This window comes from Syngnathoides biaculeatus, chromosome 3, assembly GCF_019802595.1.
Source record: "Syngnathoides biaculeatus isolate LvHL_M chromosome 3, ASM1980259v1, whole genome shotgun sequence".
NCBI classification, from domain to species: Eukaryota; Metazoa; Chordata; class Actinopteri; order Syngnathiformes; family Syngnathidae; genus Syngnathoides; species Syngnathoides biaculeatus.
The window spans coordinates 14,204,019-14,230,606 of record NC_084642.1 but is presented as its reverse complement, the minus strand read 5'-3'; the positions used below and the strand labels follow the sequence as shown (position 1 = coordinate 14,230,606).

The window sequence follows — 26,588 nt, the reverse complement described above, 5'->3', positions numbered from 1 at the left end:
GTAAGCTAACCAAAAACAGTTCAAAGGGATCAGATGCGAATTATAATACTTCTTAAGTATTATTACTATTACTTAGACACGAAAATGAACTGGGATATATTACATTTAAAGATGTTTTGAGGAGGAAAAACAGAGGGGACGTCGATTTCTTAATGATGACGTCGTGACAACGCGCACGAGACAGGAGCCTCCCCCCCAGCTTGGCTGCGGTGAAATAAACATGACGATGTTGACAATTACGATGGATTTAATGGAGCAGTCCTAGAAACCACAGCGTTCGACACAACTTGGAGTTCAAACAGTGTCGAAGAGATTCCCGGCAAGTGTAAGCGAACGTTTAATACGGGTTTGCTGCTTCAACTGGGAGCAAAGAATGATTAGCCAAGTAGCTAATGTTAGCAAACTTGGAGCTAGTGTTAGCCGTATGAAGAGCTCGTACTTGGGGCGTCAGTTCAACACACTTTAGCTTGGAGCTTGGGAACTCACTTGTTTTAAATTAAAATGTAAATACTTGAGGTAATCGTGATTCGTAGCGGCGGGAATTTGTCGGCTTTAAGTCATCGAGCAACATGTCAGGCTAAGTCGTCGTGCTATTAGGTAAACGTTTCACCTGGGTGACGTCACTTTCTACATTCCTACATGTTTACCACATTATGCCTGTCGTCGATGTAGTAATTGACTTCAGTGCATGTCACATAACTCCCGAGTGTTACTCTGTTTTGTTAACGAACTTTTACGCTTTCAAGGTCTCGAACGCGGACAAACTACAGTTTTAACGAGTGGAGAGAAAGCTCAGTGCAGAAATGCCTCTGCTATTTCTGGAGAGGTTCCCTTGGCCCAGTCTGCAGACCTACGCGGTGTTGACCGCGGTTCTGCTGGCTGGTAGCATCTTCAGTGCCTACACCACTGTAACAGATCCTGGCTTTGCGTCTTTGGAAGCAGATGAAACCCCAACGCCCACGGACGTGGAACTAGAAGACTTGAATCGTGATATTAGTAACACTGAACTGGCAACAACTGTCTTGTGGTATCTGGTCACTGACAGCCTCTTTGTATGGGTGAGTATTGGTGATCTTTTTTGTACAACGATTGTATAATCCAGGGTGTTAAATTGTTTTCATCGGGGGTGACTTCATGGGTGCCCTTAGTGTTGTCACCCTAAAGTACCTTGGTACTAGTACTAACATGATACCTTGGAAAAAGCCCAAAAGATCAATTAAAGCAGTGCAAAAGTAGCTGACAAAACAACATATTTGTGTTTTCACATATTAGGATACGCTACATTCAATCACAGTACATTTCTAAACACTGAGCATTCTTAAACAATACAATTTAATGAAGTAAAAACATTACAGCCTTTACATTCCAGCCATCCATTTTCTACACTGCGTATACTCACCAGCATCGCACGTATGATGGAACCTAGCCGAGCGAGCTGCTGACGACAGGCAAGGTACACCTTGAACTGTTTGCCAATTGCATGGGCACATGTACTTGTTTTTTTTTAGATGTGAGAGGAAACTGGGGTACCCGGAGAAAAAAACGCACAGATAGAACATACAAATGCCACAGGCAAGGATGGATTTCAAATCAGGTCCTCAGAACTGTAAGGCAAATCTGTCCACCCTCTGCCCACTTTTACATACATAATTTATTATATATAAATGGCTCAGAAATGGATGGATGGATCATTTGGAGTTATAGTATGCAATACCTGTCATCGCTAAACCATTTGCAGAAAAAAATTCCCTCATTTCACTTTCAAGGAAATGTTTTTTTTTCCCCCATGCTATTTTGTTGGTCTGAGATCCTACTATAATTCAGGATGCCGGTCAGCCGTTCTCCCTCTCGATGGCTTTCTAACACACCGTGGATTAATTAATTTCAGATGATGTGTGTGTGGATGGTTCGTAGGTAAGTGAGAGTTCAGCTATGTCTCTGACTCAATTTAAATTGCAGAGCGCTATTGTGGGTTGTCTTTGGGCACTGTGGTTTCCGCCCACATCCCCAAAACATGAATGATAGGTTGGTATCATAGGTAAAGAGTCTAAATTGCCCATTGGTGTGAATGTGAGTGCGACTTGGTGGTTTCCTAACATGTGCCCTGCTAACAGGTCATGGTGTGCCCCGCCTCTTGCCCAGAATCAGCTGGGATTGCCTCCAGCACTCCCCTGACTCTTATGAGGGTCAGTGGTATAAGAAATTAATGAATCAATATTTCTGTTCCTTTTCCCACAGGTGCTAGTCAACACATTCTGCTGCTCTTTAATGTTAATCGCAAAAATGATCCAGTATGTGGTGTTTGGCCCCCTCAGAGTCAGTGAAAAACAGGTGTGTTTGGGGCTTGAATACCTAATTATACAGGAAAACATAAGTATTATTTTCTAATTCTCACCTATTTGAACTCCCCCAGCACCTAAAAGACAAATTCTGGAACTTCATCTTCTACAAGTTTATATTCATCTTTGGCGTGCTGAACGTGCAGACAGTAGAGGAGGTGGTCATGTGGTGTCTGTGGTTCTCAGCACTGGTCTTTCTTCACCTCATGGTACAGCTCTGCAAGGACCGATTTGAATATGTAAGTTTTTATTGACTGCAGACCTTTGTTGTAACATATTACGTTGTACTCCACAATGGAAATACAAAACCAACTTGTCCTGAGAAGTAGAGAAAAGTTCAACGCTTGTGCAAATACTAGCCACCCCCTCATGAGTAAACTATTAGCATGAATGGGATGAACAAATCTGGGATAAGTACATTGAAAAATACAGTGAAAACTCCAAAGTCGGGTTAAACCAAACACTACTAAAATTACAATTTTAATTTTTTTCCCAGAAGCTCAACAGTTGCCATCATAAAACTTTTATCAACTGTAGAGACGTTTAATATAACAGTTTACCATTAACAATCATGCATTCAGACACAAATGGAAATTGCCAAGTCCATGAATCTCAGAAACAAAGCAAAATTTAAACACCCACCTTACTTTGCATTGCTGATGCACTTCATAGCTCACTGTTTTACCTTCAACTGTTCCACCAACAAAATTAACCACTAATACATTGTAAAATTTAAAAAAATATGACATGCATGTATAGCAATCTGCCTTCTCCTCACAAGTGACAAGCATATGTGGTAGGGAGCCGGATGACAAAACATAGACCTAGAATATCAAATCACATATACCACAAATTTATACATCACAATACAACACAAAGTGCTTTACAGAAATCAAAACCAAAAACTAAAATATTCGTTGATGCCTGCTAAAAAGAGGTATATTGAGGTCCACTAACTGCTTGTTTCATACACGTAAAATTGCATCACCCTGAATTTCTCATTTTAAAGGCATTTCTTTTCCCCATATTTCTGAAACTCTAAATTTTATCAGCACTAAAGTGTCTTTGGAGGCTCCTCCGTATTCTAGGACACCTCAAGCTTAGAGAACTGCTCGACTGGCATCATATGATACTTTGTTTTCCAATACATGCACAACATCTGATACCAGAGTGTCTTCCACCGTAGCAAGGGAAAATATATTAAGTGAGCTAACGGACGAATATAGTCTGGTGCTAATAATAGAGCTGAACGGGTCTATCTCGGGCCTTACGGGGACCACTTTAAAGATCATTGTTTAAGATTTTTTTTTTTCTTACGGTTTCCTCTAAAAGGACTGCTTGTAATGTTTCGTTCTTTTTCATTAACACGAGAGCCGCGTAATAATTATCTGGTGTCATGACATTCAATGTGAAAGGACAAGCTGTGAAAGTCACACGGTCTCTGACAAATTGAAAGTATATTATTGATAATAAATATTTGTAATATAAGATAAGATAACCTTTATTATTGCCATAATAGGGAAATTCCCATCATATGAAAAAGAAAATCATATGAAAAATTCTCCCAGGATAAATAAACTTTTGACCACAACTGTAGATACAGTGGCGCATGCAAAGTATTCAGACCCCCTTAAATTTTTCAGTTATATTGCAGCCATTTGCTGAAATGTTTTTTTTTCACAGTAATGTACAGACACCACCCCATATTGACAGAAAAAAAACAACTGTATAAATGTTTGCAAATTGATTAAAAAAAGAATAACTGAAATATCACACATCCATAAGTATTGAGACCCTTTGGTTTGACATAACTTTGGTCCTGTTCATTTCTTCTGATCATCCTTTGAGATGGTTCTACACCTTCATTGGAGTCCAGATGTGTTTGATTGTACTGATTGGACTTGAGGAGGAAAGCCACAGAGCTGTCTTTATAAGATTTTACAGCTCAGAGTGTGTCAGACAAAATGATAATCATTAAGTCAAGAGAACTATGAGAATCATGAGGTCAAAGGAACTGCCTGAAGAGCTCAAAGAATTGTGGCAAGGTACAGATCTGGCTGAAGTCAAAAAATATTTCTGCCGCGTTTAAGGTTCCTAAGAGCACAATGACCACCGTAATCTTTAAGTGGAAAATGTTAGGGACGACCAGACCCCTTCCTGTAGCTCCTAATCTAGCCAAACTGAGCAATCTGGGGAGAAAAGCCTTGGTGAGAGAAGTAAAGAACCCAAACATCACTGTGGTAGAGCTCCAGAAGTTGAGAGATGGGAGAAGTTCTTAAAAGTCAACTATCACTACATCCCCCCACTAGGCTGGGCTTTATGGGTCAGTGGCCCGATGGAAGCTTCCCCTCAATGCAAAACACATGAAAGCCTGCCTGGATGTTGCTGAAAAAACAGCAGAAGCAGTTCCAAGAGGGTGAGAAGTAAAATTCTCTGGTCAGATGAGACCAACACAAAACTTTTTGGACTTAATTCTAAGAAGTATGTGTGGGGAAAAACAATTTCTGCTCATCACTTGTAAAATACAGTCCCAGCAGTAAAGCATGGTGGTATGGGAATGCGGCCAAGTACAGAGGTATCCTGGATGAAAAACTTATCTAGCTGCTCAGGACGTCAGACTGGGCCGAAAGCCAAATTTACCCTAAGCACACCCCTGTCATATAAAAGTGAAAGTGTAGGCTACACAATTTTATCATCTCTAGGTGGTGGTCGCATATTGGAGTTAAAATGTACAGGTTCTTCATAACCTCTAGGTGGCGGCATACATTTATAAAGAGGTTTTTTTCCATTTTCCCCTGTATGTATAATGAAGACAATTGACATTTTTGGGGGGAAAATGCATATTATAAATGAGAAATTACATAACCTTTGATTCAGTGTGCAACTGCGTCTGCCATTACAAGGTAGATGCAAAGATTGAAACCATAATTAACGATTCTGATTACAGAGTGATAATAATGCACTGCAGTTAGACATTATGCAGAATTATTTTCATTCAGTTACAAAGTATCCTGCCGTAACTGTTCAACAGTAATTGGCTTGACAAAGTTTTGAAAATATGGAACTTTAGACTTAACACAAATTAAGACAAAATGTTTTGGAAGAGAATTTGTGTAAATTGGCAGCTCTGGTTGAAACAAACTCGGGCAATTGCTCAGTGAATGAAGTGTGATGCTATCCATAAACCTGGTGTGCATCAAACAACAAACAAAACCACTTCTTTAACCAGTCACAACCAGTCACAAACCACTTACATGTGAATATAGTTGTGTTTTGGTGCTCTTTAGCTCCATGTGGTCTTTGTTTGGGAACTCGTGTGCAGTTCGGTTCACTTGAGCCCCAAGCGGTCTTGGTCCGCTTGCATCTGAATGCAGCTGCATTTCAGATTAATTGAGCTGGGGTTTGAACAATTCACAGATCCAAGACACAGACCAGTTTTAAATTGACAGCAAAAGCACAGGGAAATCACAAGTATACAAAAGACCAGCAAATGCGGCAGAATCATCACTCTCCCGCGTGGATTTATATAATAAAATAGCACTTCTCAACTTCTCAGTCACCTTTTAAAAATGACATGATGAATTGCAAAGTATAGAAAAACAAATTATACAGTATGTCAACCAGCATTCAGCTTTCTGTTATAGAGTGTTCCTGCAAACAAAGGGGGAACATGGCATCTCCACACAGGAAGGCTGTAGCTGGGATTCAAACCCTAAACCTCAGAACTCTGTAGCAAATGTTGCTAACCACCAAATGACATTTTTGCCTCACTGTTTTCACTATGATATTGATTAAAACAGATATTTCATCTCCTTTTGTGCTTTTTTTCTTTGCTCTTTGAACAAACATGAATACTTAAGTTGGCAAGGTAAATGAAAGGATATTCCAGTAGCATGACCCACTCCACCTTTTAACTGTCCGTTGTTATGTATTTTTTGTTACAGCTGTCCTTCTCACCCTCCACTCCCATGAACAGCCATGTGCGCGTCATGTGTCTACTTGTCACTCTTCTGCTAGACTGCTGTGGTCTGGCAGTAGTCTGTGGTCTGCTGGGGGCATCCCATGGAATGCACACCCTCTCTTTCATGGCTGCAGAGGTAAATATAGTGTGTGATGCACACGCAAAAGAAATTGATAAATAGAATACATACTGGCTGAAAGGTTTATCATTTTCTCAGTAAATATATTTCCAAACGTTCTATTGAAATCAAAAGTTCACCAAATGTTGGATTCACTTCAATTAATCCATACATACAAAGAAAGTAGAAAATATAAAACCAGAAAGTAAGCTGTATGTAATTATATGAAATGACAGGAAAAAAAACATTGAACTCTTGAAGAAAGATAGGTCCAAGAAGACACGAAAGCCAAGACAACACATTAAATCTATCAGTCAAACAGCAATCCACTCCCTTGTAAGTGCTAATGAGTATCACATATCTGATGAGATCAAAATTGATCTCTTTGGACGCCATAATGCACACCACATTTGGAGGAGAAGTATCACTGCACATTACCCTAAAAACAGCACACCAACATGGAAATGTGGAGATGGGAACATGGCGTGGGGCTGCTTATTACAAATAGTACTGGTAAACTTCACATGATTGAAGGAAGGATAAAAGGGCAAATGTTCCGAGACATTCCTGACAAAAATCTGCTGCCATCTTCATGAATGATGAAAATTAAACAAGGGTGGATATTTCAGCAGGATCATGATCCAAAACATACTCTCAAGGAAAGGCAATTGTTTTCAAAGATAAATAAAGCTTCTAGTTTCTCTGTACAGGAGGCCTCTTTAAGATGTCATTGGAAACAAAGGCTTTTGTACACAGTATTGAATAAATACCAGTTGGCATGTTCAATACCCTTTCCCTGTCAATTCACATGACAATAATACACACAAATGAATTTCTGCACTTGTTTTATTTTCTTCATATGTATGGGTAACTTCAGTTGTTCTCAACATCTTGTGAAATGTTCATGTCAATGGCACCTTTGTGTACATGTACGGAGTTTGAATCATTATAAATAAGAGTTAATGCTTATCTATTTTTGGCCTCAGTGTCTGATGGTGACCGTTCGCACAGGCCATGTCATTATGAGGTAAGTCCCTTTAAGCCTCCTTAAGGGATGCATGGATGTGCACGCATCGATGCATCCTCAGATGCATGGGAATGCCTCTACAGATTTATACCAGTGTTGTCAGTTAATCTAAGTGAGACAATTTCTTACTCCGATTTTTACAAGAGTCATGTTGTTCCACAGAGGAAAGTTAGATTTCTACAAGTAGATAACCTCTCAAGTCAGAAGTATTCAGAGATGCTGTCGTCTCATATTACATGATGAGAATGACTGTTATCAGCCTTGGAACATAGCATTATTTTTGGTTCTCTATTCTGGTTCAACTTTTTAAATGTTAATTGGTACTTTGATTTACAACTCCCCCGATGGAAAAGTTTCAGTGTTTGAGCCGTTGCTTTCTTTGCTTTATTTTGCAAGCCAAAATTTGAGTTAGAAGCAAACACAAGTAAATTGGTGAAAAAAACAAAAACAAGGAGTGGCCACAGTTGCTGATCCACTTTTGGCTGTTTATTAAATGGAGTAGTCAGGCCCTTGCAAATACAAAACACTTGCAATGACCTACTGGGAGACTTGCAATGACCTACTGTTGTCCTCTGAAGCGCACAGCAGACCAAACAAGTTCCTAATGTCACTCAGTAGGCCCCAAGCTTAAAGGCGCACACACAAGCTTTTCGGTGGTCCAAAGTAATTACACTTTATAAAAAAAACTTCATTTTTTTAATATTATTTTTATTGTCATTATTTACAGCAGTGTTTTTTTTTTTTTTTACTAAAACCACAACATTCTTGGGTGTTTTTGGGGGCGGTCTCGAATGGATTAATAGCTTTATGCTTTATTTTAATAGGAAAATTAATAGGGTATACTGTACAAGTGAATTGAGTAACAAGCTTGTTTGTGCATCAAATTAAACTTGAACTTTGAAGTTTTGCTCTTTGTTGTTCTTTAATTTGGACATTTTGAAGGAAGAGTGGAAACCATGCCTGGATTTAGTTGACATAGCCTTGTATTGACCTTGATTCACATAACTTATCATAATGTACCTGTCTTTATTCCTGTACAGGTACTCCATTCACCTGTGGGACCTAAACCACCCAGGAACATGGGAGAGTAAAGGAACTTACGTCTACTACGCAGACTTCATCATGGAGTTGGCAATGCTCTTTCTTGACCTCATGCATCACATCCATATGCTGGTCAGAAAAATAATAGAAACGAATTGGCACAACTTCTACCTCATTCTCCTGCAATATTTGACATTGCCTTTTAATATTTGTCTCATCAGCTTTTCGGTAACATCTGGCTGTCCATGGCAAGCTTGGTCATCTTTATGCAGCTGCGATATCTCTTCCACGAGGTGCAACGTCGCATCCGTAGACACAAGAACTACCTTCGTGTTATCAACAACATGGAGGCTAGGTAATGATCAATCAGTATTAGCAAAAGTATATTTTTGGCTTTATATATATATATATATTGCTTAGATTTCTATTAAAACTATTTTGAATTTCATACTCAATGTTTACAATGTATGATACACGATAACAGATTTGCAGTTGCCACTGCAGAGGAGCTGTCAGCGAATGATGACGATTGCGCCATTTGCTGGGACACCATGGTGACAGCACGAAAGCTTCCCTGTGGTCATCTGTTCCACAAGTGAGAATTCAAAATTTTCCTACAGTTGCTAAAGTGACATCAGTAATACGTAATGCTGTTGGTAGATCATCTGACTGACACAAGACTGTCCATTGATGGATGCAGCATTGACACAATTTAAATGTTTTCATGCACATTATGGTATTTTTCCCCCTGTTTGTGAAGTAAAAAAAAAATTTTCAATTTCAATTTTAGGTTAGGGTCAATAGATGTCCAACCTGAGTTTAAACCCAGGGTTCGCACAGGCCAGGGAATTTCTGGAATATCATGGGAAAAAAATGCCACCCCTTGGGCCCCCTAAAGTCAGGGAAATAAAAAGTATTTGGCTTGGGTCAGGGAATGTTATGGAATTTTGTTGTTGCAGCTCAAAATATTGTTTTTAATTAAACGATAAGCTTTTCAAGCGAAGACCAATAACTTTAGCACATTTCTGGTTTTCGAAATTTCTCGACGCGACACCAATAAATTCAGTTCATCCAAGTGCAGAGTTAATGCGCAGCTGGGCAGTTAAACAAACAAAGCTTCCAGTTATGGATATGCCGGGAAAGTGCCGGTTTATTCGACACGTGGTTAGAGAATGAGTTCTTCTGGAGGTGGCTTGGGCTTCGCGACAGTTACACTGCGAAATGTTCTGCATGTGGTAAACGCATTGACCTATCTAACATGGGAGAAGGTGCATTGCGAAGTCATATGAAGTCGTCCAATGGCGAATGGCTTTCTAAAACCATGCCCATGTCTCTGCTGATTACACGCAAAGCCAATGAGATTCTTATCAATAATACTTTTATACATGTAATTATAGTTTAGATTTTTAATAAAAATTTCCCAGTCATTATGAGGCACCTACTACATTGGTAAGCTTTGGCACTTATTAAGTGGAAACACATGATCATATAGTTGCAATATTGCTGTCTACCGCAAGCAGTCAATCCAATATTAGTCATGGGATTTTCCACAGAGTACCTGGAAAGTCATAGAATTTTGATTCTCTGGAAGTGTACAAACCCTGAAACCAAAGCCTGTCCTTTAATTTTGATTTTATTTACTCTATATTATTTCTTTGAATAACCATCAATGTATATGAACAGCTCGTGTACGATGAGTACATGTTGTCTATGAACAGATCATGTCGATGATCAGTCCGTGTTGTCTATGAATAGTCCATACCTAACAATCGTTCGCTTATGACCATACGGGGTGGGGGGTCACGGGTCCTAAGTTTAATAGCACAGCAGTAAAGTCATGATTACAGGAGATATTTGCATGAAAAATGCTTGTAGACTATGAATATACAGTAAAACAGATGAAAAACTAACAAATAAAACGTCTTTTCTGTTACACCTTTGTTTCGATTGCATGCCCTTCATAACCACTGTTAGGATTTAAGGAGCAAATAATGAAAAGAAAATTAGACCCAAAATGGTTTTGTTCCTGTTTAAAAATTCAGAAAACCTTTCCTACATCTTGGCCTGATTTTACTCCAAAAGTATGCTTTCTGTGACCTAAAATTCAGTTTTCTTTTGGAAAATAGACCTTGCTGAAGTGTCTGTGTGTTTTTCTTCTCTGTGTTGCAGCTCTTGCTTGCGCTCTTGGCTGGAGCAGGACACCTCGTGCCCTACTTGTCGCACATCCCTAAACATCAATGGGGAAGGCGAGCAGGCTGGAGACCAGCAGCCTGGGGTCCGCATGGAGGAAGATGCTGTTCCTGCGGGAGCCGCCGCAGATCCGAGACCACACATCAATCAACACAATCATTTCTTCCACTTCGATGGTCTGTCTGCAGACACAGACGTGCAGTTTCCTCACAGTTTGTTAGCTAGTCACATTAACCAGGCATTCTCTCAAAGGGTCACGCATTGCCAGCTGGTTACCCAGTTTCTCAGTAGAAGTAATGCACACCACCAATATCTTAGGGATTGCTCAGGCAAACAACTCTCAGCTTACGGCTATGGTAAGTTTCTCATTTATTTTAGAAAATGATGCAATTTCTATTGTGGAAGATGGATACTAAATGAAGATAAATGAAACACCTCTGTTTTTGTTCCCATTTTTTGTATGCTGGATTCAAAGATTTAAAACTTTTTCCATCTTCACACAAGGTTATTTCCCTCAACTATCGTTCACAAATCTGTCAAGATCTGTTTGTGAGCATTTTTCCTTTGAGATAATCCATCCCATCTCCTAGGTGTGGCATATTAAGATGCTGATTATACAGCATGATTATTGAACAGGTGTGCCATAAATTCAGAGTCGGAATCAGCATTATTGGCCAAGTATGTAACAACAGGCATGGAATTTGTCTTCAGCAGTTAGTGCCGCTCTGGTACGACATACATGTTTAATATGAAAAACAAAGACAGACAATTGACAGGGGACTTTTTTTCCCCTTATAAGAACTCATTGTTGTGCAAAGTTGTGCAGGGACACAGTCTTCTAGTATTTAGAGCAGGTAGAGTGCCCATTAGAGCGATAGCCCAGTTCAATGACAATTGTGGAAGTGTGCAAACACAATTGTGTGTCAAGACTTCAAGGTTCAAGTTGCCCACAATAAAAGGCAACTCTGAATTGTTTTGGTTCAAGATATTTTAGTCCAGCTCATGTAAAATGGGAGCAAAAACAAAAGTGTTGTATATAGTTTAGTGTACTTATAGTTTTGTTCTGGGATATCCAGTAAAAATGGTACCTCAACTTATGAGTACCCCGACTTGAGTCTTTCGAGATATTGCCCTTTTTGGCAATATCTTTTTTTTTTTGCCAACTCTGGTCATATTTTGTATCAGTGACTCGGAAGTACGTGTCCCCCAGTCTCTGCCTATATTGCACCACAGAGTAAACAACAAAGGGTAAATCTGTAACTAATGGACTTTATCAATAGCAGTTAAAGTGACCACTGGAAACATTGACAATTTTTGTAGCAGTCCTGATTGTCCGTTATGGCAGAAACAAAACTTACTTTGATGGATGAACACAGGACTGATTCGACGACTGCTGTCTAGAACTGCCTCACCAGGTCCTCTGGCAGGCCATGCTTCCTCAGAAGCCGTAAGAAGTACTTTACATAATCTGCTGGGCCTTTTTTGAGGATGGAGTTGATGTTGGTCTCCCACTTCAGGTCCTGAAAGACTAATTCCAAGGAACTTGAAGGTCTCGACAGTTGACTTAGGGCGTTGGACTGTATGGGGACAGCTGTGGTGAAGGAATTACTCCTAAAGTCCACAATCATGTCAATACGTAGGCTTGTCTTGATCTTGGATGAAACCGATGACTGGTGTGTCTGCAAAATTCAGGAGTTTGACAGTCAGGTGCATTAAGTTGCAGTCGCTTCCGTAGTGAGAGAGAAGAGCCATAGAGAGAAGTCACATCCTTGCGGCACTCTGGTTCTGGTGGTGCGTGTGGATGAGGTGGTGTCCCCCACCCTCACTTGCTCTGTCTTGCCCATCAGGAACCTGTTAATACACTGGCAGATGAAAGGTGAGACATTGAGCTAGCTATTCTTGGTGGAGACGAGCTCTGGGATGATGGTGTCGAACGCATAGCTGAACTCCATGAACAGGATCCTGACATGGGTCCCCACACTGTAGAAGTATTCTACGATGAAGTCCAGTCTCATGTTGACTGGTTGACTCCAAGGAGTTCTGCAGAGGCCCCGTTACGTTGCCGTACGAGGCGTTCATAGGAATTCATGATCATTAGATGTCAGGGCGACAGGCTTGCAGTCTTTTAGAACCAAGATTACAGGTTTCTTGGGAACTGGGATATAACGGTGGACCATTTGAAACAGGATGGCACCTCGCACAGTTTCAGAGATCTATTAAAGGTTTGTGTAAAGACTGGAGCAAGCTGGAATGAGACTGCCATTTTGCCCAGCCCTTCTTTCTAACATGTTCTTTTTATGCTGTATAAATGCTCTATATCTACAGTAGTTTGCATACGTGGTGTACGTCTTATGTTAGCTGTTAGCTGTGGTTCAATGATTGTTATTGTACCTGTGTGTCACTAGGCCCATCAGGTCCAGGAGATGTTCCCTCAGGTGCCCTCCTACCTGATCATGCAAGACCTTCAGCTGACCCGCTCTGTGGAGGTAACCACCGACAACATCCTAGAGGGACGTATCCAGGTGCCTTTCCCTCCTCCGACACAGGTCTGTCAGCTGTCACTTTTGAACCCTTCTTACGTAGCGCACTCATACTATTTCTGTCATTACCCTGAAACATTTGCTTTGCTGATTTGGTTTGAATTTGTGCTATGATACATGCATCTTTTTCATGAAAAAACAATTCAGCAATTTGTGGCTTTGACATGCAGACAGTGTCCCTTCAATTCCAGAGTGTATCAGGGCCCATTTCCTTGTCAAAGTTAGAGCATACCTGGGGTGGGCAAACTTTTGTGCTCAAGTGCCACATCTGGATTTTGAAAATGGACAGAGGGGCCGGGCCGTATTAGGTAGATGAGATGAATGTGTATTAGGGCTGCACAATCAATTGAATTTTATTTGATAAAAAATATTTTTCTCTACCATGAGGACTAATTGTAATTCATAATTGGTATTACAATGGAGATAAAAATAATCAGGATTATTTTGGCCATAATTTTGCAACTCTAATTTGTATGCAAAATATATACAAAACATTTAAACAATTATATTAAAAGTATTGAAATTATCATTTAATATTAATGTAATGTAATTGTAATAACCCATATTGATTAACAAAAGTTTTAATACAATACACAATTGTTAAATGTGTATGTTAATCCTTTTTAAGTCTTTTTTCCGTTACGATAAATCAATTAACCGATTTTGATAAGATTATAAAATAAGAAATTAGAAGACTTGACTTTTCCCTGTCAAAATAATACATATAAAATGTCATATACTTTAACTTTATATGAAATAATTCATTCTCAGAATTCCCAAGATATCTAATAAAATGTAAAAAATTTATTTTACTCCTGTTTCTTTCAATCAACCGACTTGATGAAACCTTTTAAAATAAAAAAATAGGAGACGTGACTTTTCCCTGTCAAAGTAGTACATGTAAAATACGTAAAATATCGGTACTTGAAAAAAATTTTTCAAAATGTTTGGAGTTAAAATTAATTCTATCATAAGAAATTAAAACTTAATATTGAATATATACATATTTTTAACAAAATTTGTATTTTAATATTAAGATAGATTGTATGTAAAAATAAAGAATACAAAGAAAACTGCACGGTTAATGCAAAAAGTATTACAAAATAATGTGACGTGGCATTCACAGTCACTAGGATGCCCCCAAGGACCACATGATCCGACTTTTCTAAAAGAAAAAAAAAGTAGACCAGTGATGTGACATTGATTTCTTTGAGTTGTAGAAGTTATCATTTTAAAATGTAAACTCTTGCAGAGGTATATTACAAAAAGTTCCGTGGATATTATTTTCTACCTTGTTTAATCACTGTTGACAATTATTTAGAAAAAAGTATTAGGATTAGTGTCTTCACTTTGATGAAAATCAGAAAAAATAATTTTAGGTAATTTAAGCACATTTGTCATTTCAGAAGTGTGTATTAAATTTGTAGCATTTTGCATTCATCAGTACCCAAGAAGTAATTCTCAGTTTCAAAAAGGTTGGTTGACCCCTAATGTAAATACTCACAGGGGCAGGTTAAAGAGTTGATGTTGCCTGAGGGCCATTATATGCCTGCCTCTGATTTATCTTGTGATTGCTTGAAGTTAACCTTGAAAAGTGTGAATATTGTTGCAGGCCATTGAGCGTGGTGCATTGCAGGTTAGTCCTGCACTCGATGAGCAGGCGGGGCCCAGTGGAGCTGTCGCCGGCCCCGCGGAGGGCCTCAGCGTACCCGACAACACAGAAGCCCGAGGTGGTCGCTTCTCCAAGTCAGCTGAGGAAAGGCAGACGATGTTAAAGCAGCGCAAAGAGGAACTTATCCAACAGGCTCGCAGGTATCGTGGCACCTCTATACCAGGGGTGGGCAAACATTTCATGATAGCATAGTTCTCTAACTCAGTTGTGAATGTGAAACACAAATTAACAACCAAGAATACCCCCTCGTTCATATTCAATTCATTTATAAAATGGTTGTGCTGTTATGTGGTCAGGGAAGTCTTTGTGTTTGTTGGAGGTTGAATTAGGTTAGAAAATGGCTCATCGGAAAAATATTGTCTATAATGACGAAGGAAAATTCAGGATACCAAAGGATAAAAATTGGCGCTGAATTCGCAGCCCCCAAATTGCACTGAGCATAAAAACTTCTTGTATCTTGCATTGAAAGTGGTGCAATAGAGCTGCTCTCTCATTGGCTATCACCGTAGCATCTTCCTGGCATCCATTGGCTAGGAGGGATCTTAGTCCTTACCCATGATGCTTTTCGTTTCCCTTGGACACTCGACTGTCACCAACCCATGCTGGCGCTTTCACATGCTGTCACAAGCTTGTGCACATTGGTAAAGTACAACTTTTTGTGAATTTTTTGTTTGTGTTTTTTGCAAGTTTATTCATCTTTCTTCACCATGAGCCCCAAGAAACTTTAATGGAATTAAGTTGTGTGCGTGCATACATTCGTATGTATGTTTTTTCTCAGCTGTCAAACGTTTGCCTCCTCCTCCATACCCCCACAATACCTTTCGGTTGTCAGTCACCTTCTCTTTACATAGTCGCCCAATCCCAAATATAAACAAACACAATTTTCATTATTCTTTACATTATGTACTTTGAATGCTTATTTTTGGTGGGGTAGTGGGAGTTGGGGAGCTTGGAACAGAGTAGGTTATTTACTGTAATTCCCGGTTATAAGCCTCACCCAGTACATTTGTAAAGGAAATACCATTTGGCACATAATAAGCCGCACCTATGTAAAAGCCGCAAGTGCCTACATTGAAACCCACATTGAAACATGAGATATTTCCAAAGAAAGACAGTACACAGAAAGAGTTTTCAAAGTTTTAAGACCTTAGCTTAGCTTAACATTCCAACAAGATGGTAGCAGGGCTGGTTAAAAAAAAAAAAAAAAACAGCTGCGGCAGCTACACAGTACCAACACGGTAGCACAGCATTAACAGAGCCAGAAAAACAAAACCATACCTAAATCACTGAGACGCGGCAGTAACAGCAGAAACACGCTAGCGCGGTGCTAACGCTTTCACGGCACTAACGCTAGCACGGGGCTAACAGGGCCGGTTAAAAAAAAAAAAAAAAAAAAATCACTGAGACGCGGCAGTAACACAGCAGCAAGACGCTAGCACTACGCTCACCCTAGCGCAATGCTAACAGGGCTGGTTTAAAAAAAAAATCACTGAGACACTAGCATAGCCCGAACGCTTGCGCAGCGCTAACAGGGCCGGTTAAAAAAAACATACTGGTAAAAGTGACCCCCTCGGCACACATATTCCACTGGTCTCACTATTACTTTTTCCACTCGAGTGTCCCCTTGCGGCCGTTAGAAAAAATGCACAAATTAGCCACATGACCACATAAGACGCAGGGTTGAAAGCGTGTGGAAAAAAGTTGGTTATGGTACATGTAGAAAGCGCTTCTACTGATGGAAAAATTAATAACATAAAATGACTTCCGGAACAAATTAATTTTGTAATGGAGGTACCACTGTATACACACACACAACACACACACACACACACACACACACAGAGGAAAAACTGGCAAAATTTAACAAAGGGTACAAGACTTGATAATGTAAATTATCAGTTGGCTGGATTAAAGAAAGGATTTACTTTGTCTATCCTGTACTTTATCCACCACAAAGAGCTTGAGTCAAACAACATTTACAGTTTGGTACATATTTGCGATGTCACCTAGTTGCGAATTTCTTTTTCGAGCTCCTGTTATTTCCAAAACTATTTATATTCCTCCATCATGTAGCCGAGGAAGTATGTCGAAGTGATAGGGGTGGAGATTAATCTAGTTAGGACATAAACCTTTTCTAAAAAAAAAAAAAGGTCCCTGCTGCCTTCGAGAGGCAATTATAGTAATTCCCACCCACTCAGAGTTTTTTGGGAGTTGTGGGTAGAGAGGTGGGGGGGGCATGTATCACTCAAGGGATTTCACAGGTTATGGCATGACAGTTGAAACTTGGATTATTATTTTTTTTTTCACTCGGGAGGCGAAATTTCCTCCGTGCTGTACCGTCGTATTCATTCCTTGGTGGCATGACTTGCAGAAGATACCTGACCAAGAGTCCAGAGGGGAGGGATGATGACGTTCCCAGCCTGGAGGACGAGGAGGAGGACTCTTTCTCAGTTGTAGACTCAACAACGCTGAGGCGTCGATCCATGGCAGCAGCCATGGAGAGACGTATGCAACAGGATGCCGCGCCCTGAAAACCCAACCGCAGACTTCAACTCCTCAAAGGCATGACGGTGTTATTAACTCCTCCCCCCTCGTGATGTACAGTAAAGTCGGCGACCGTCGTCATCTCTCAGAGCGTAATTAATAAAGAGCATCGCAAATATAGCCTTCAGACGCCAATATTGAGGTCGGACTATTGGGACGGGCCTTGGCGTCACCGATTGCAGCTAAACTACTGGGAGCTCATGATGGAGACGGCGTTTCTTTGACTGTACCGAATTATAAGAGTCAGTTCGTTAAAACGATTTGTTCAAAAGATTCACTCACAGAATCATTCAAGGGCTTCCTCCTTCTGTTGCTACATCCCTGAGGTTCACTCAACATATTCTCCGAAGCACTATGCGTTGTTGTTATGTATTTATAAAACTATGAGAGGTGGGATGATTTTAAAAAAAAATCATCACCTAACCATCTCTCTCCAAACAAGCTCTCAAACACCCGGGTTCGGGTGTGAGTTTTGAAAATGGGTGTAGCGAGTGCCGTTACCGCACATACCCTTCCGATTCCCCTTTACGTCCAGCCAGGCTCCGGCCGACCTGCAAGACTTTGGTGCCCCCCCCCCCCATGGTGGAAAGCTTCGCTGACACCAGCACCCGCCACCCGGGCTTCCCGCTAACTAACCTTTACTGTTAGTCTTCTAGTAAGCATAAACCGTTTTTCGATGTCTTGAGAAACGCGATATGAGTTTAATGTATTATTATTGTTACACAAAAAAAGCTTTAGTAATTGCATTTGAGACACGTATGTATGTGTTAATATGTATGTTTTTACTTTAAATTTCTCAATCTTTTCAAACAACTCTCCACTTAAACTCTCTGCTGATGTTGCTTCAGTTTGCGAATGAAACTCGTATATTGGTCTCCTGTTCGTTCATGAGTTTGTGTAGTGCGTTGAGATTATGGAGACGCTGTCCGAACCATGCCGCCGTGTGTGTGTGTGTTTGTTTCCATCAACATTCGCCGTTAGCTTGAAGAAATGGCTGCCTCTGAAAGCTATTCCTGTGCAGGGGTGTCACTCATTTTTGTCATGGGCCACATTGTAGTTAGTTTCCCTCAGAGGGCCGTTATGACTGTGAAAAGTTACAAATCTTTAATCGTGTCATATTTACACTTGTTTTGGAATCAGAAATCAGCGTTAGTCGGTTTTCAACTATTGTACATGCGTGGTAAAACAAAAATTCTTACAATATCTTAATGTTATCATTGATGATATGACTATTTGAAATTTTGTTCCAGATTTTGACAAGAATCATGGAAGTTTCACAGGCCACATAAAATCATGTGGCGGGCCAAATCTGGCCCCCGGGTTTTAAGTTTGAAATCAGTGGTTTAAAGTCTCTCATGAGTTATGTTCACTCTGTAGTACGTCGTTCCTCTTAGCTAATCATTTCATAAACTGATTCAGTTCATTACATTCGCTAAAGAGATTCATTCTTTTGAATGAAACGTTTGTGAATGCAACAACACGACTGGGTGCGTCGTGAATGCCAACGCTATTTGTGTATGTGCCACACATTGTAAGCAGCAGCTTCAGCAGGCAGGCTGAGAAAATAAAACGGCATGCGTTGCATTTAGAGAAACCGAGTCTTCGAAAAGGTGTTTGGGTTTCTTTTTATTTTTAGAATTCTTGTTCTCTTTTGAGGGGGGAAAAAAAATCTCATTTATTAGTGTTACGGCTTTCAACTGTGAACTGCAGTAAATGTAGGAAAAATACCTTTTTTTCTTTCTCTCTTTGCTTACCCTTGTGTAAGAGAATGTCACTTTAGTATTTTTCAGTATGGACGTGAATGTTTTTAATGCTGCAAACTGAAGTATTTACGTGTCAGCATTGTATCATTTCCATTTGTTTTTGTTAACATAAGTATGTAGTTTTTTTTGGGGTGGGGGGGGTTTCTAATCTTCTTTTGTAAGCAACAACAAGGAAGTATTACATTTTGTATAAATGCGGTGGGGTTCCTTCCTTAAACTACTGTTTCTTAATAAGAAAATATTTTCCAATGAGGTATTGGCATCAATGTCTGTTGCGATCATTTTCAAATGTGAATAAGGTGTATAGAAATGTTTGTGGGGTGGGGGAGCATACCAGCAACCAACATACCGGTCATCAATTTTTTTCATTTATTAGAGGACAACAGGAGAGTGGGTAAAAATTGTGGCTTTCAATATCCCCCCAGGGTTTATGTGTTTTTGGAGTCTGGATCAAATGCTGTGTACGGGCTCCAGGTTTACCACCGCTGTTCTACTTGATGAGTTGGGATTCTATTTTCTTACTATTTGTTGATTAGGATTAAAAACAGGAAACACTTGGTTTTACTTTCAGTTATGCAACACTTCGAACAAATTTATGAAAATATTGAGGGCAATTTATGAAGAGACAATTTTTGGATTGAACGGTACTAGTGTAAATGTGCCTACAAACCAAGATGGTTCCCTTATGGGCCATTTGTGTCAATCTAGATTTTTTTTGTTTTGTAAATGACACAGAATACATAATAAAAAGAAGAGCGTGGCTCCAGCCTTTTGGCAAAAATATAACTGACTCTTTTTGAAAAACAATGTTGTATTTATACAACTGAACCCGACTCGTGAACGCTATTAATTTAACGCTTTATATTCCTGAGACACCGTCAGTCGGTTATATTTATGTATCAAAACGGAATTATTTTGTCAAGTCTGGTGAAGTGGCTGGCAGGGTGTACCGCCGCCTCTGACCCAGTCAGATGGGATCGGCGTCGTGTTTACGACCTTCCCGATAGGTGACGTTTCTACATTAAAAAAATTACCCGCGACGTATTTTTCAAGGATTTATACAGATGGTCGAGACATGTCCATCCATCCATTTTCTGTGACACTCACAAAGGTCGCGATAGATCTGGAGCATATCCCAGCTATCTCGGAGGCCGAGTACACTTAACTGGTTGGCAGGCACTGAGACGTGTTTAATCTAAATATTGACACTAGCTGCATTTCCGTGTTCGCGTAGGTAAGTGATAAATAATGGAGTGCTCCGATTGAGGTACATCTTTAGATTACGCCGTGGACCTGATAATGTCAATCTTTTTTCGTGTCAGTGGATGCACTTATTCAATCAGACAAGTGGATTAAAAATGAGGTGGTTTTTTTTTCATTGAAACAGACTCGTGTAGCGTTGTGAACAATACATTACGTCAACTTTTCATTGTGCGGTTCGTGAATGGCTGAACGTACAGTGTACAGTAAAAACTGAGATTGTATGACGTCATATAGGTGCGCCCATTCACCAGGAAGTTGCCACGTCATAGGATGTCAGACGCGAACGCCCACCGAGTGGTGTGGTTGAGGCCATTCAAAAATATGCATCATTTCGAAAGTGGATTTTGTCGCTGGAATTACTGGGCGATTTGTAGAAGAATTTAACAACGAAGCAACGTTATCCAACGCGGGACGTTTAACCCTGTTGTGTGTTCTTGTTTGCTGTTTACCGGTAAGTACTTTATTTAGCTGGCTAGCGGCTTAGCATAAATTTAGTGTGGTTAATTACAGTGGTGACAATTTATTATTTTTTCTGTAGCTGCTGTTTACCTTCCAACTACAATCATCTTTATATTTTCTTATTCAAACAGTTGGAATTGAAGTTTTGTATCTACTGTTTTCTGTTTTATTTGGAAATATGTTGAACAAACATCACCCTTGAAGGCATTTAGGGAAGAAGAAAAAAAAAAGAACTTTGAACACAATTGACATTTAAACAACGCTGTAGTAAAAATAAAACTTATCTTACTGAGGGTTTTATTGTTCAGGGTTTATCGAATATGTTGGACAGGTATAGATTTCAAAAGTAGCACCTAATCATAAATATTAGCTTCTGACAATGATTTATGAGAAATAAATAATATATGTGTGTGTGTGTGTGTGTGTGTGTGTGTGTGTGACTAATGACTAGTTACAGTCTGTGACACAGACATGGAACCAATAAACGAGAGCAGTACAATAAAGTATGTTGGTATGGCAACGTTAGTCAAGGGATTAGTTGAATGAGTCTTTTGTAGAATGGGCGTATACCCCAGTTGATATCCTGTTATGGAACCTTTCCCAGATCCTGCAAGACCAACAGTACTTTATGACCCATGATAGTTAATTGCTGAGCATACTCACTCATAAAGAATCTGAATCAGAATGAATTTTATTGCCATTGTCAGTGAAAGGTCCATTCACACCTAGGAAATTTGATATAGGTCCTTCATAGAAACCAGTGTAGTGTCACTTTTCCAACAGGAAATAATGTAAAAAGGCATCAACTGTTCCATGGTCATACTGCCATCTGATTTAAGCACTATCACAAAAATACTACAATTTTGGAAGGATAAAGTGCTTGAAATTGCAAAAGTAGCATAAACAAAAATTCAATACTTGAGATTTTGCTTGAAGAAAATCTTGTGAAAAACTGCCTTCAAATAAGAATTCTTTGGCTTCAACCGTAACTCGTGAAGCCCCTTCTTCGACTTGACTGGGCCGTAATTTCGGGGGTTCGACACAATAAAATTACTGTGATGTTTCAAATGTTTTCCCCTAAAACTTGACATAAAAAGCACAAATGGAACATTATTTGTGAGAAGAGCTGTGTGGGCAGGAGAATAGGTTACTCTAGGTATATGTTTCTGAATTTATTAGTTATGGAGGACCCTTGTTAGGATAAGTGGCTCGGATGATGGATGGATGGATTTAGGAGTTTTGAAGTGCTCATGCTATGTTTTTTTTTTTTCAATGAATATTCCACAGAGATGTCTGCCAGTTGTCCCATTGCATATTTGATTGTACTGTATTAAATTATGGCCTAGTTTTTTTCACACAAGTATTTACTTAAATTAGTTTAATTCAGAGAGTATAATCTACAGACAGCTAACAAACGTTTGAGTTTACCTTTAAGTATCTACACACAGTTTACGTGGCTCCTACCTGGAAGGTACACATTAAGCTGGTTTCATAGTGTCAGAGCAGTTTGGCAAGTACAGACTTAAATTGTTGGTCTGACTGGTTTCTTTGTTTTATTTTGAAAGCGGGCTCTATGGGAAATGAGATTTGAGCAGTTCCCTAACATTGATCATTGTGGAGAATGTGAGTTTCCTCACCAACAGGTAAATTTATGACTGTTAGAAAATTGCATTTTTTTTAAGCATTCAAATTCCATTGCAAAGGAGACAATGCAACCTGTGATTGCGACATTACAATTTCAGTATCTTTGCGGCCTCTTCATCAGTGGCGACATAAATCAAGTTCAACTGCCTCATCTTTTAACAACTTCACACAACGTCTAGACTGAACCGAGGGGAATAAAATTACAGTCTGGACATCCTCTAAGCCAGTGTGGAAGGACTGGACTAGGCTTTTGTCAGAATTTGTGTTTGTCAGGTCAAGGTTCTGTATGATGTAAAACAAACAGAGTATGTTTTTTTTTTTCCCCCCAAAATAAATTCTCTGCTCTCCTTTTCAAGCCACACACAAATGTATGGTTCTTCCGTTTCCCAGGCCAAGGTTGTGGAATGCTGCTGGATGAGACTCCCCTGTTCGATCCCTCTCTACTTCAGGAGTTAGACTGGAGCGCCAACAATGTCTCCTTCTCTCCCCTCATCTCCCCCTCCAGCCCGGGCGAAGGCCTGGTGCTCAGGCCCCTCTGCACTGCCGACTTCAACAGGGGTGAGTGGGACATTTTGAGCCATCCAGTAATCACCAAAATGCCTCACAAAGTTGAAGTTTCCAAGGAAGGTTTTTAAGATGAATTTCAAACTGATTCCTCACATTTCGTCTCTAATATTAATTTATAATTACTGTGAAGGTACAATGTAAGATTTCCACGATCAGGATTTTTGGTGACGATCACTGATCAGCACCTTAATAAAAATGGTGACACGGAGTAAATGTCTTTTGCGGAGCCCATCAAAACCTCATTGATTGGATCAGCGACTTATGACATTAAAGCCGATCAACCGATCAACATAACATGCTGATTATCGACCAAAACTGATATCACAGATCAAATCGGCGTAAATTCTAGTGTGTGTTTTGTGTATATATTGTATTTAGAATGCTGTGAACACACCCCTTGTCCACAAAAAAAGAATTAGAATATTTGAATGTTACGAAATAAAAAAAGTTTCTTTATCCATAATAGTCATGTTTTTAACTCTCACGTTATATAAATTCTAATACAGCATTGATAATGTTCTTTTTTGCACAGAATGGCGGCTTTTCAAATCAGTTTAAAATGAGTCGAATGTCACGATAGCCGATTGGGACAAATTAACCAAATCCATTTATGTTGTACATTTGTCTTTCAGGTTTCTTTAAGGTTTTATCTCAATTAACTGAGACGGGTGATGTCACCGCAGACCAATTCATAAGTGAGTCAAATTATCTTCATTTCTTGTGTATATTATACTTTAGATTATAATCTGCACCCCCCCAAAAAAAAATCGTGAAAACCCTTCTACAAATGTACAATATGCACCATTGATTTCCTGCTATTCATATTATCAAATGTTATCTATATTTTCTTATATTGTAAGATAATATTCTATATTTTATTAGGTTTCCAACTCAATATTTTGCTCTGTGTGCTTCTGCTGATGTCACCATAGGCGATGGCATAACCAGCAAGTTGCGGACAACACAACAATTACCGTAATTTCCGGCCTACATAGCGCTCTGGATTATAAAGCTCACCCAGTACATTTGTAAAGGAAATACCATTTGGCACACACATAAGCCGCACCTGTGTAAAAGCTGCAAGTGCCTACATTGAAACCTATATTGAAACACAAAATATTTACAAAGAAAGATGGTACACAGAGTTTTCAATGTTTTAATACCTTAGCTTATCTTAACATAGCAACAACACAGTAGCATGGACAAAAAACCTAAATCACAGAGACGTGACAGCAGAAACATGCTAGCGCGGCGCTTACAGGGCTGGTTAAAAAAAAAAAACATACTGGTAAAAATCACTGAGACACAGCAGCAACACACTAGCACAGCGCTAATGCTAGTGCAGCGCTAACGGGGTCGGTAAAAAAAAAACAAAAACATACTGGTAAAAATCACTTCCTTGGCACATATATTCCACTGGGCTCACTCTTACTTTTTCCGCTAGAGTCCCCCCTTGCGTCCGTAAAAAAAAAAATGCACAATTTAGTCGCATCACCCCATAAACCGCAGGGTTGAAATTGTGTGGAAAAAAGTCGCGGCTTTCTTGGCCGGAAATTACGGTAGCTTGTAGCTCTGTGAGCCTCTCTCTCTTCTCATCACTACAACCGTGTGCTGAGCGGTGGGTTCGAAAACATTTGGAAATAACAGCGACAGTCACGCACAATTCAGTTAGTTACATTATGCAGGTTCACTGATTACGTGAGACTCTACTGTATTTATCATGCTTATGTCAAAACTGTCAAGGAATTTGTCCCGTGCATTTAGATTGGTCGTAATGTGCAGTGTTGTACCAGTGTGTGATGGCAAAAAATTTGATTGTAAGCAAAAACAGCGGCACACTGATTGGGCACTCAGGAAAACAATTGCCAAAAACACACACAGCACGGTCGAGGATAGCCGCGTAGATTTAAGCAGATCCGTAAGTGTTCAACAGCATCACTTATCAATTTAAATTCTAACCTCTAGTAAGCAGAGTACCAACAATTGTTTGGAAATGATAAATCTTTTTTCCTCTAGGGAAATTTGAGCACATGAAGAAAACGGGGGACTACTACGTGGTGGTGGTGGAGGACACCAATCTGGGACAAATTGTGGCCACGGCCACTTTGATCACAGAACACAAATTTATTCATTCTTGTGCAAAGGTAGGTTACTGCCTCTCAATACATCTTCCTCACTATATAAATTCTGAAGTATAGTAGGTTACTGAGGGCGCTCATATGCTAATGCTGCTGGACGGTTGAGCTTGAGTGAAAACTCTTACATGTTGGGGTTGTTTGCAGAGAGGTCGAGTGGAGGAGGTGGTCGTCAGTGATGTGTGCAGAGGCAAACAGCTGGGAAAACTGTGAGTACGATTCTGGTCTGAGCCCCAAAAAAAAAAAAAAAAAAAATCTGTCACTTTTGCTCTCTCTGTCCAGAAGAACATATTTATGTCAGTCTAGGCGCTTTTGACCACATGTAATTTATGCCAATTTTATGTTGGTGACACACAGAGTTGAAGCCAGAGGTTTACATACCCTGTGCAAAATCACACATTTCATCTTTTTGTCTCACTGTCTGAAGTCAAATCAGACTAAACGGATCCTGTTTCAGGTCAATCATGATCACCAAAATGATTTAATTTTGTTAAATGCCACAGTGATGAGAGAATTTCTTAGTGAATTTTACATTATTTTCAGAGGTCAAAAATTTACATACACAAAAAGTATTACGTCTCATGGGGGAGCCCAGACAATGAGGTCATGGATTTAGAAGCTCCTGATGGGTTAACAGACAAGAACTGACTGCACACCTGGGGAGGTATGCGTCTAATAAATGTCTTGCTCCAACTAATCAGCGGAAAAGTCAAAAATATATTTCTGTGAAGTTTAAAAAGGAAATGCTGCTACATACACCGATATACTTATTGTGATATGTCAAGTGACGCTTGTTTATTAAATCCGGTCCATTTTCAGAGGACTTAGTACAGCTCCCTCATCCAATCCAATACCCACGTGTCCGTCTTTTTCTCTCCCTCAGGTTAATGTCTACGCTTACGCTTCTTAGCAAAAAACTCAACTGCTATAAAATCACACTGGAATGTTCAACCAATAATGTGGCTTTCTACCAAAAGTTCGGTTACGCCGCTTCCGATGAGGCGTACATGCAGTGTCGCTTCTCCCACTGAGACCCAATGGGCCCGGAACACAGCTTGGCACGCCACCTTCTGACGTCTGCGGCTTTGAGTCTGTGTGTCATTGAGAAACTTTTTGTCCCAAGGACCGTCATCCTGACTAAAAGCTCTAAGTAAACGCAAACATATGTTGAAGCCCCCCCTTTTTTTGTTTTGGTAACCATGGCTACCTCACAGTGGCAGAGCTCTGAAGACGGGATCATCACTTCCTGTAAATGTCTTATTTTATTACAGTGGTGGCAGAAAATAGGAATGAAAGTCAATCAGACATTCAATGAAAGTTTAAGA

The 26,588-nt window shown here is 39.7% G+C and overlaps 2 protein-coding genes across 5 annotated transcripts; both read left to right on the top strand.

The window, feature by feature from the left end:
• Window positions 1-106: 106 nt before the first annotated feature.
• LOC133498059 (E3 ubiquitin-protein ligase AMFR-like) lies at window positions 107-18,314 on the top strand. 3 transcript variants are annotated; one of them, XM_061814462.1, is made up of 14 exons: window positions 107-319; window positions 747-1,058; window positions 2,239-2,331; window positions 2,414-2,578; window positions 6,284-6,436; window positions 7,405-7,445; window positions 8,486-8,618; window positions 8,708-8,841; window positions 8,971-9,081; window positions 10,656-10,852; window positions 10,929-11,032; window positions 13,082-13,222; window positions 14,829-15,028; window positions 17,260-18,314. In XM_061814462.1, the coding sequence occupies exons 2-14, from the start codon at window positions 804-806 to the stop codon at window positions 17,417-17,419; spliced, it is 1,887 nt and encodes a 628-aa protein (XP_061670446.1). In that variant the 5' UTR covers window positions 107-319; window positions 747-803; the 3' UTR covers window positions 17,420-18,314. The 3 variants fall into 3 exon arrangements, with proteins under 3 accessions (XP_061670446.1, XP_061670447.1, XP_061670445.1); XM_061814463.1 differs by having other exon boundaries at window positions 108-325; window positions 14,853-15,028; XM_061814461.1 differs by having other exon boundaries at window positions 110-325.
• A 2,398-nt stretch (window positions 18,315-20,712) lies between these two features.
• On the top strand, window positions 20,713-26,428 carry gnpnat1 (glucosamine-phosphate N-acetyltransferase 1). 2 transcript variants are annotated; one of them, XM_061814465.1, is made up of 8 exons: window positions 20,713-20,909; window positions 22,483-22,560; window positions 22,660-22,866; window positions 22,952-23,119; window positions 23,761-23,823; window positions 25,145-25,272; window positions 25,411-25,472; window positions 26,147-26,428. In XM_061814465.1, exons 4-8 carry the CDS (start codon window positions 22,966-22,968, stop codon window positions 26,292-26,294), a joined length of 555 nt encoding a protein of 184 aa, XP_061670449.1. In that variant the 5' UTR covers window positions 20,713-20,909; window positions 22,483-22,560; window positions 22,660-22,866; window positions 22,952-22,965; the 3' UTR covers window positions 26,295-26,428. The 2 variants fall into 2 exon arrangements, with proteins under 2 accessions (XP_061670449.1, XP_061670448.1); XM_061814464.1 differs by lacking the exons at window positions 22,483-22,560; window positions 22,660-22,866.
• Window positions 26,429-26,588: the final 160 nt, after the last annotated feature.

What these genes read in the sequence shown, in the direction of transcription:
- LOC133498059 (XM_061814462.1), top strand. Translation starts at nt 804, where the DNA reads ATGCCTCTGCTATTTCTGGAGAGGTTCCCTTGGCCCAGTCTGCAGACC. An exon ending in CTGACAGCCTCTTTGTATGG is followed by an intron (nt 1,059 to 2,238) that starts GTGAGTATTGGT and finishes CTTTTCCCACAG; the next exon opens with GTGCTAGTCAACACATTCTG. An exon ending in TCTCTTTCATGGCTGCAGAG is followed by an intron (nt 6,437 to 7,404) that starts GTAAATATAGTG and finishes TTTTGGCCTCAG; the next exon opens with TGTCTGATGGTGACCGTTCG.
- gnpnat1 (XM_061814464.1), top strand. Translation starts at nt 22,966, where the DNA reads ATGCTGCTGGATGAGACTCCCCTGTTCGATCCCTCTCTACTTCAGGAG. An exon ending in CACTGCCGACTTCAACAGGG is followed by an intron (nt 23,120 to 23,760) that starts GTGAGTGGGACA and finishes TTTGTCTTTCAG; the next exon opens with GTTTCTTTAAGGTTTTATCT. An exon ending in CACCGCAGACCAATTCATAA is followed by an intron (nt 23,824 to 25,144) that starts GTGAGTCAAATT and finishes TTTTTCCTCTAG; the next exon opens with GGAAATTTGAGCACATGAAG.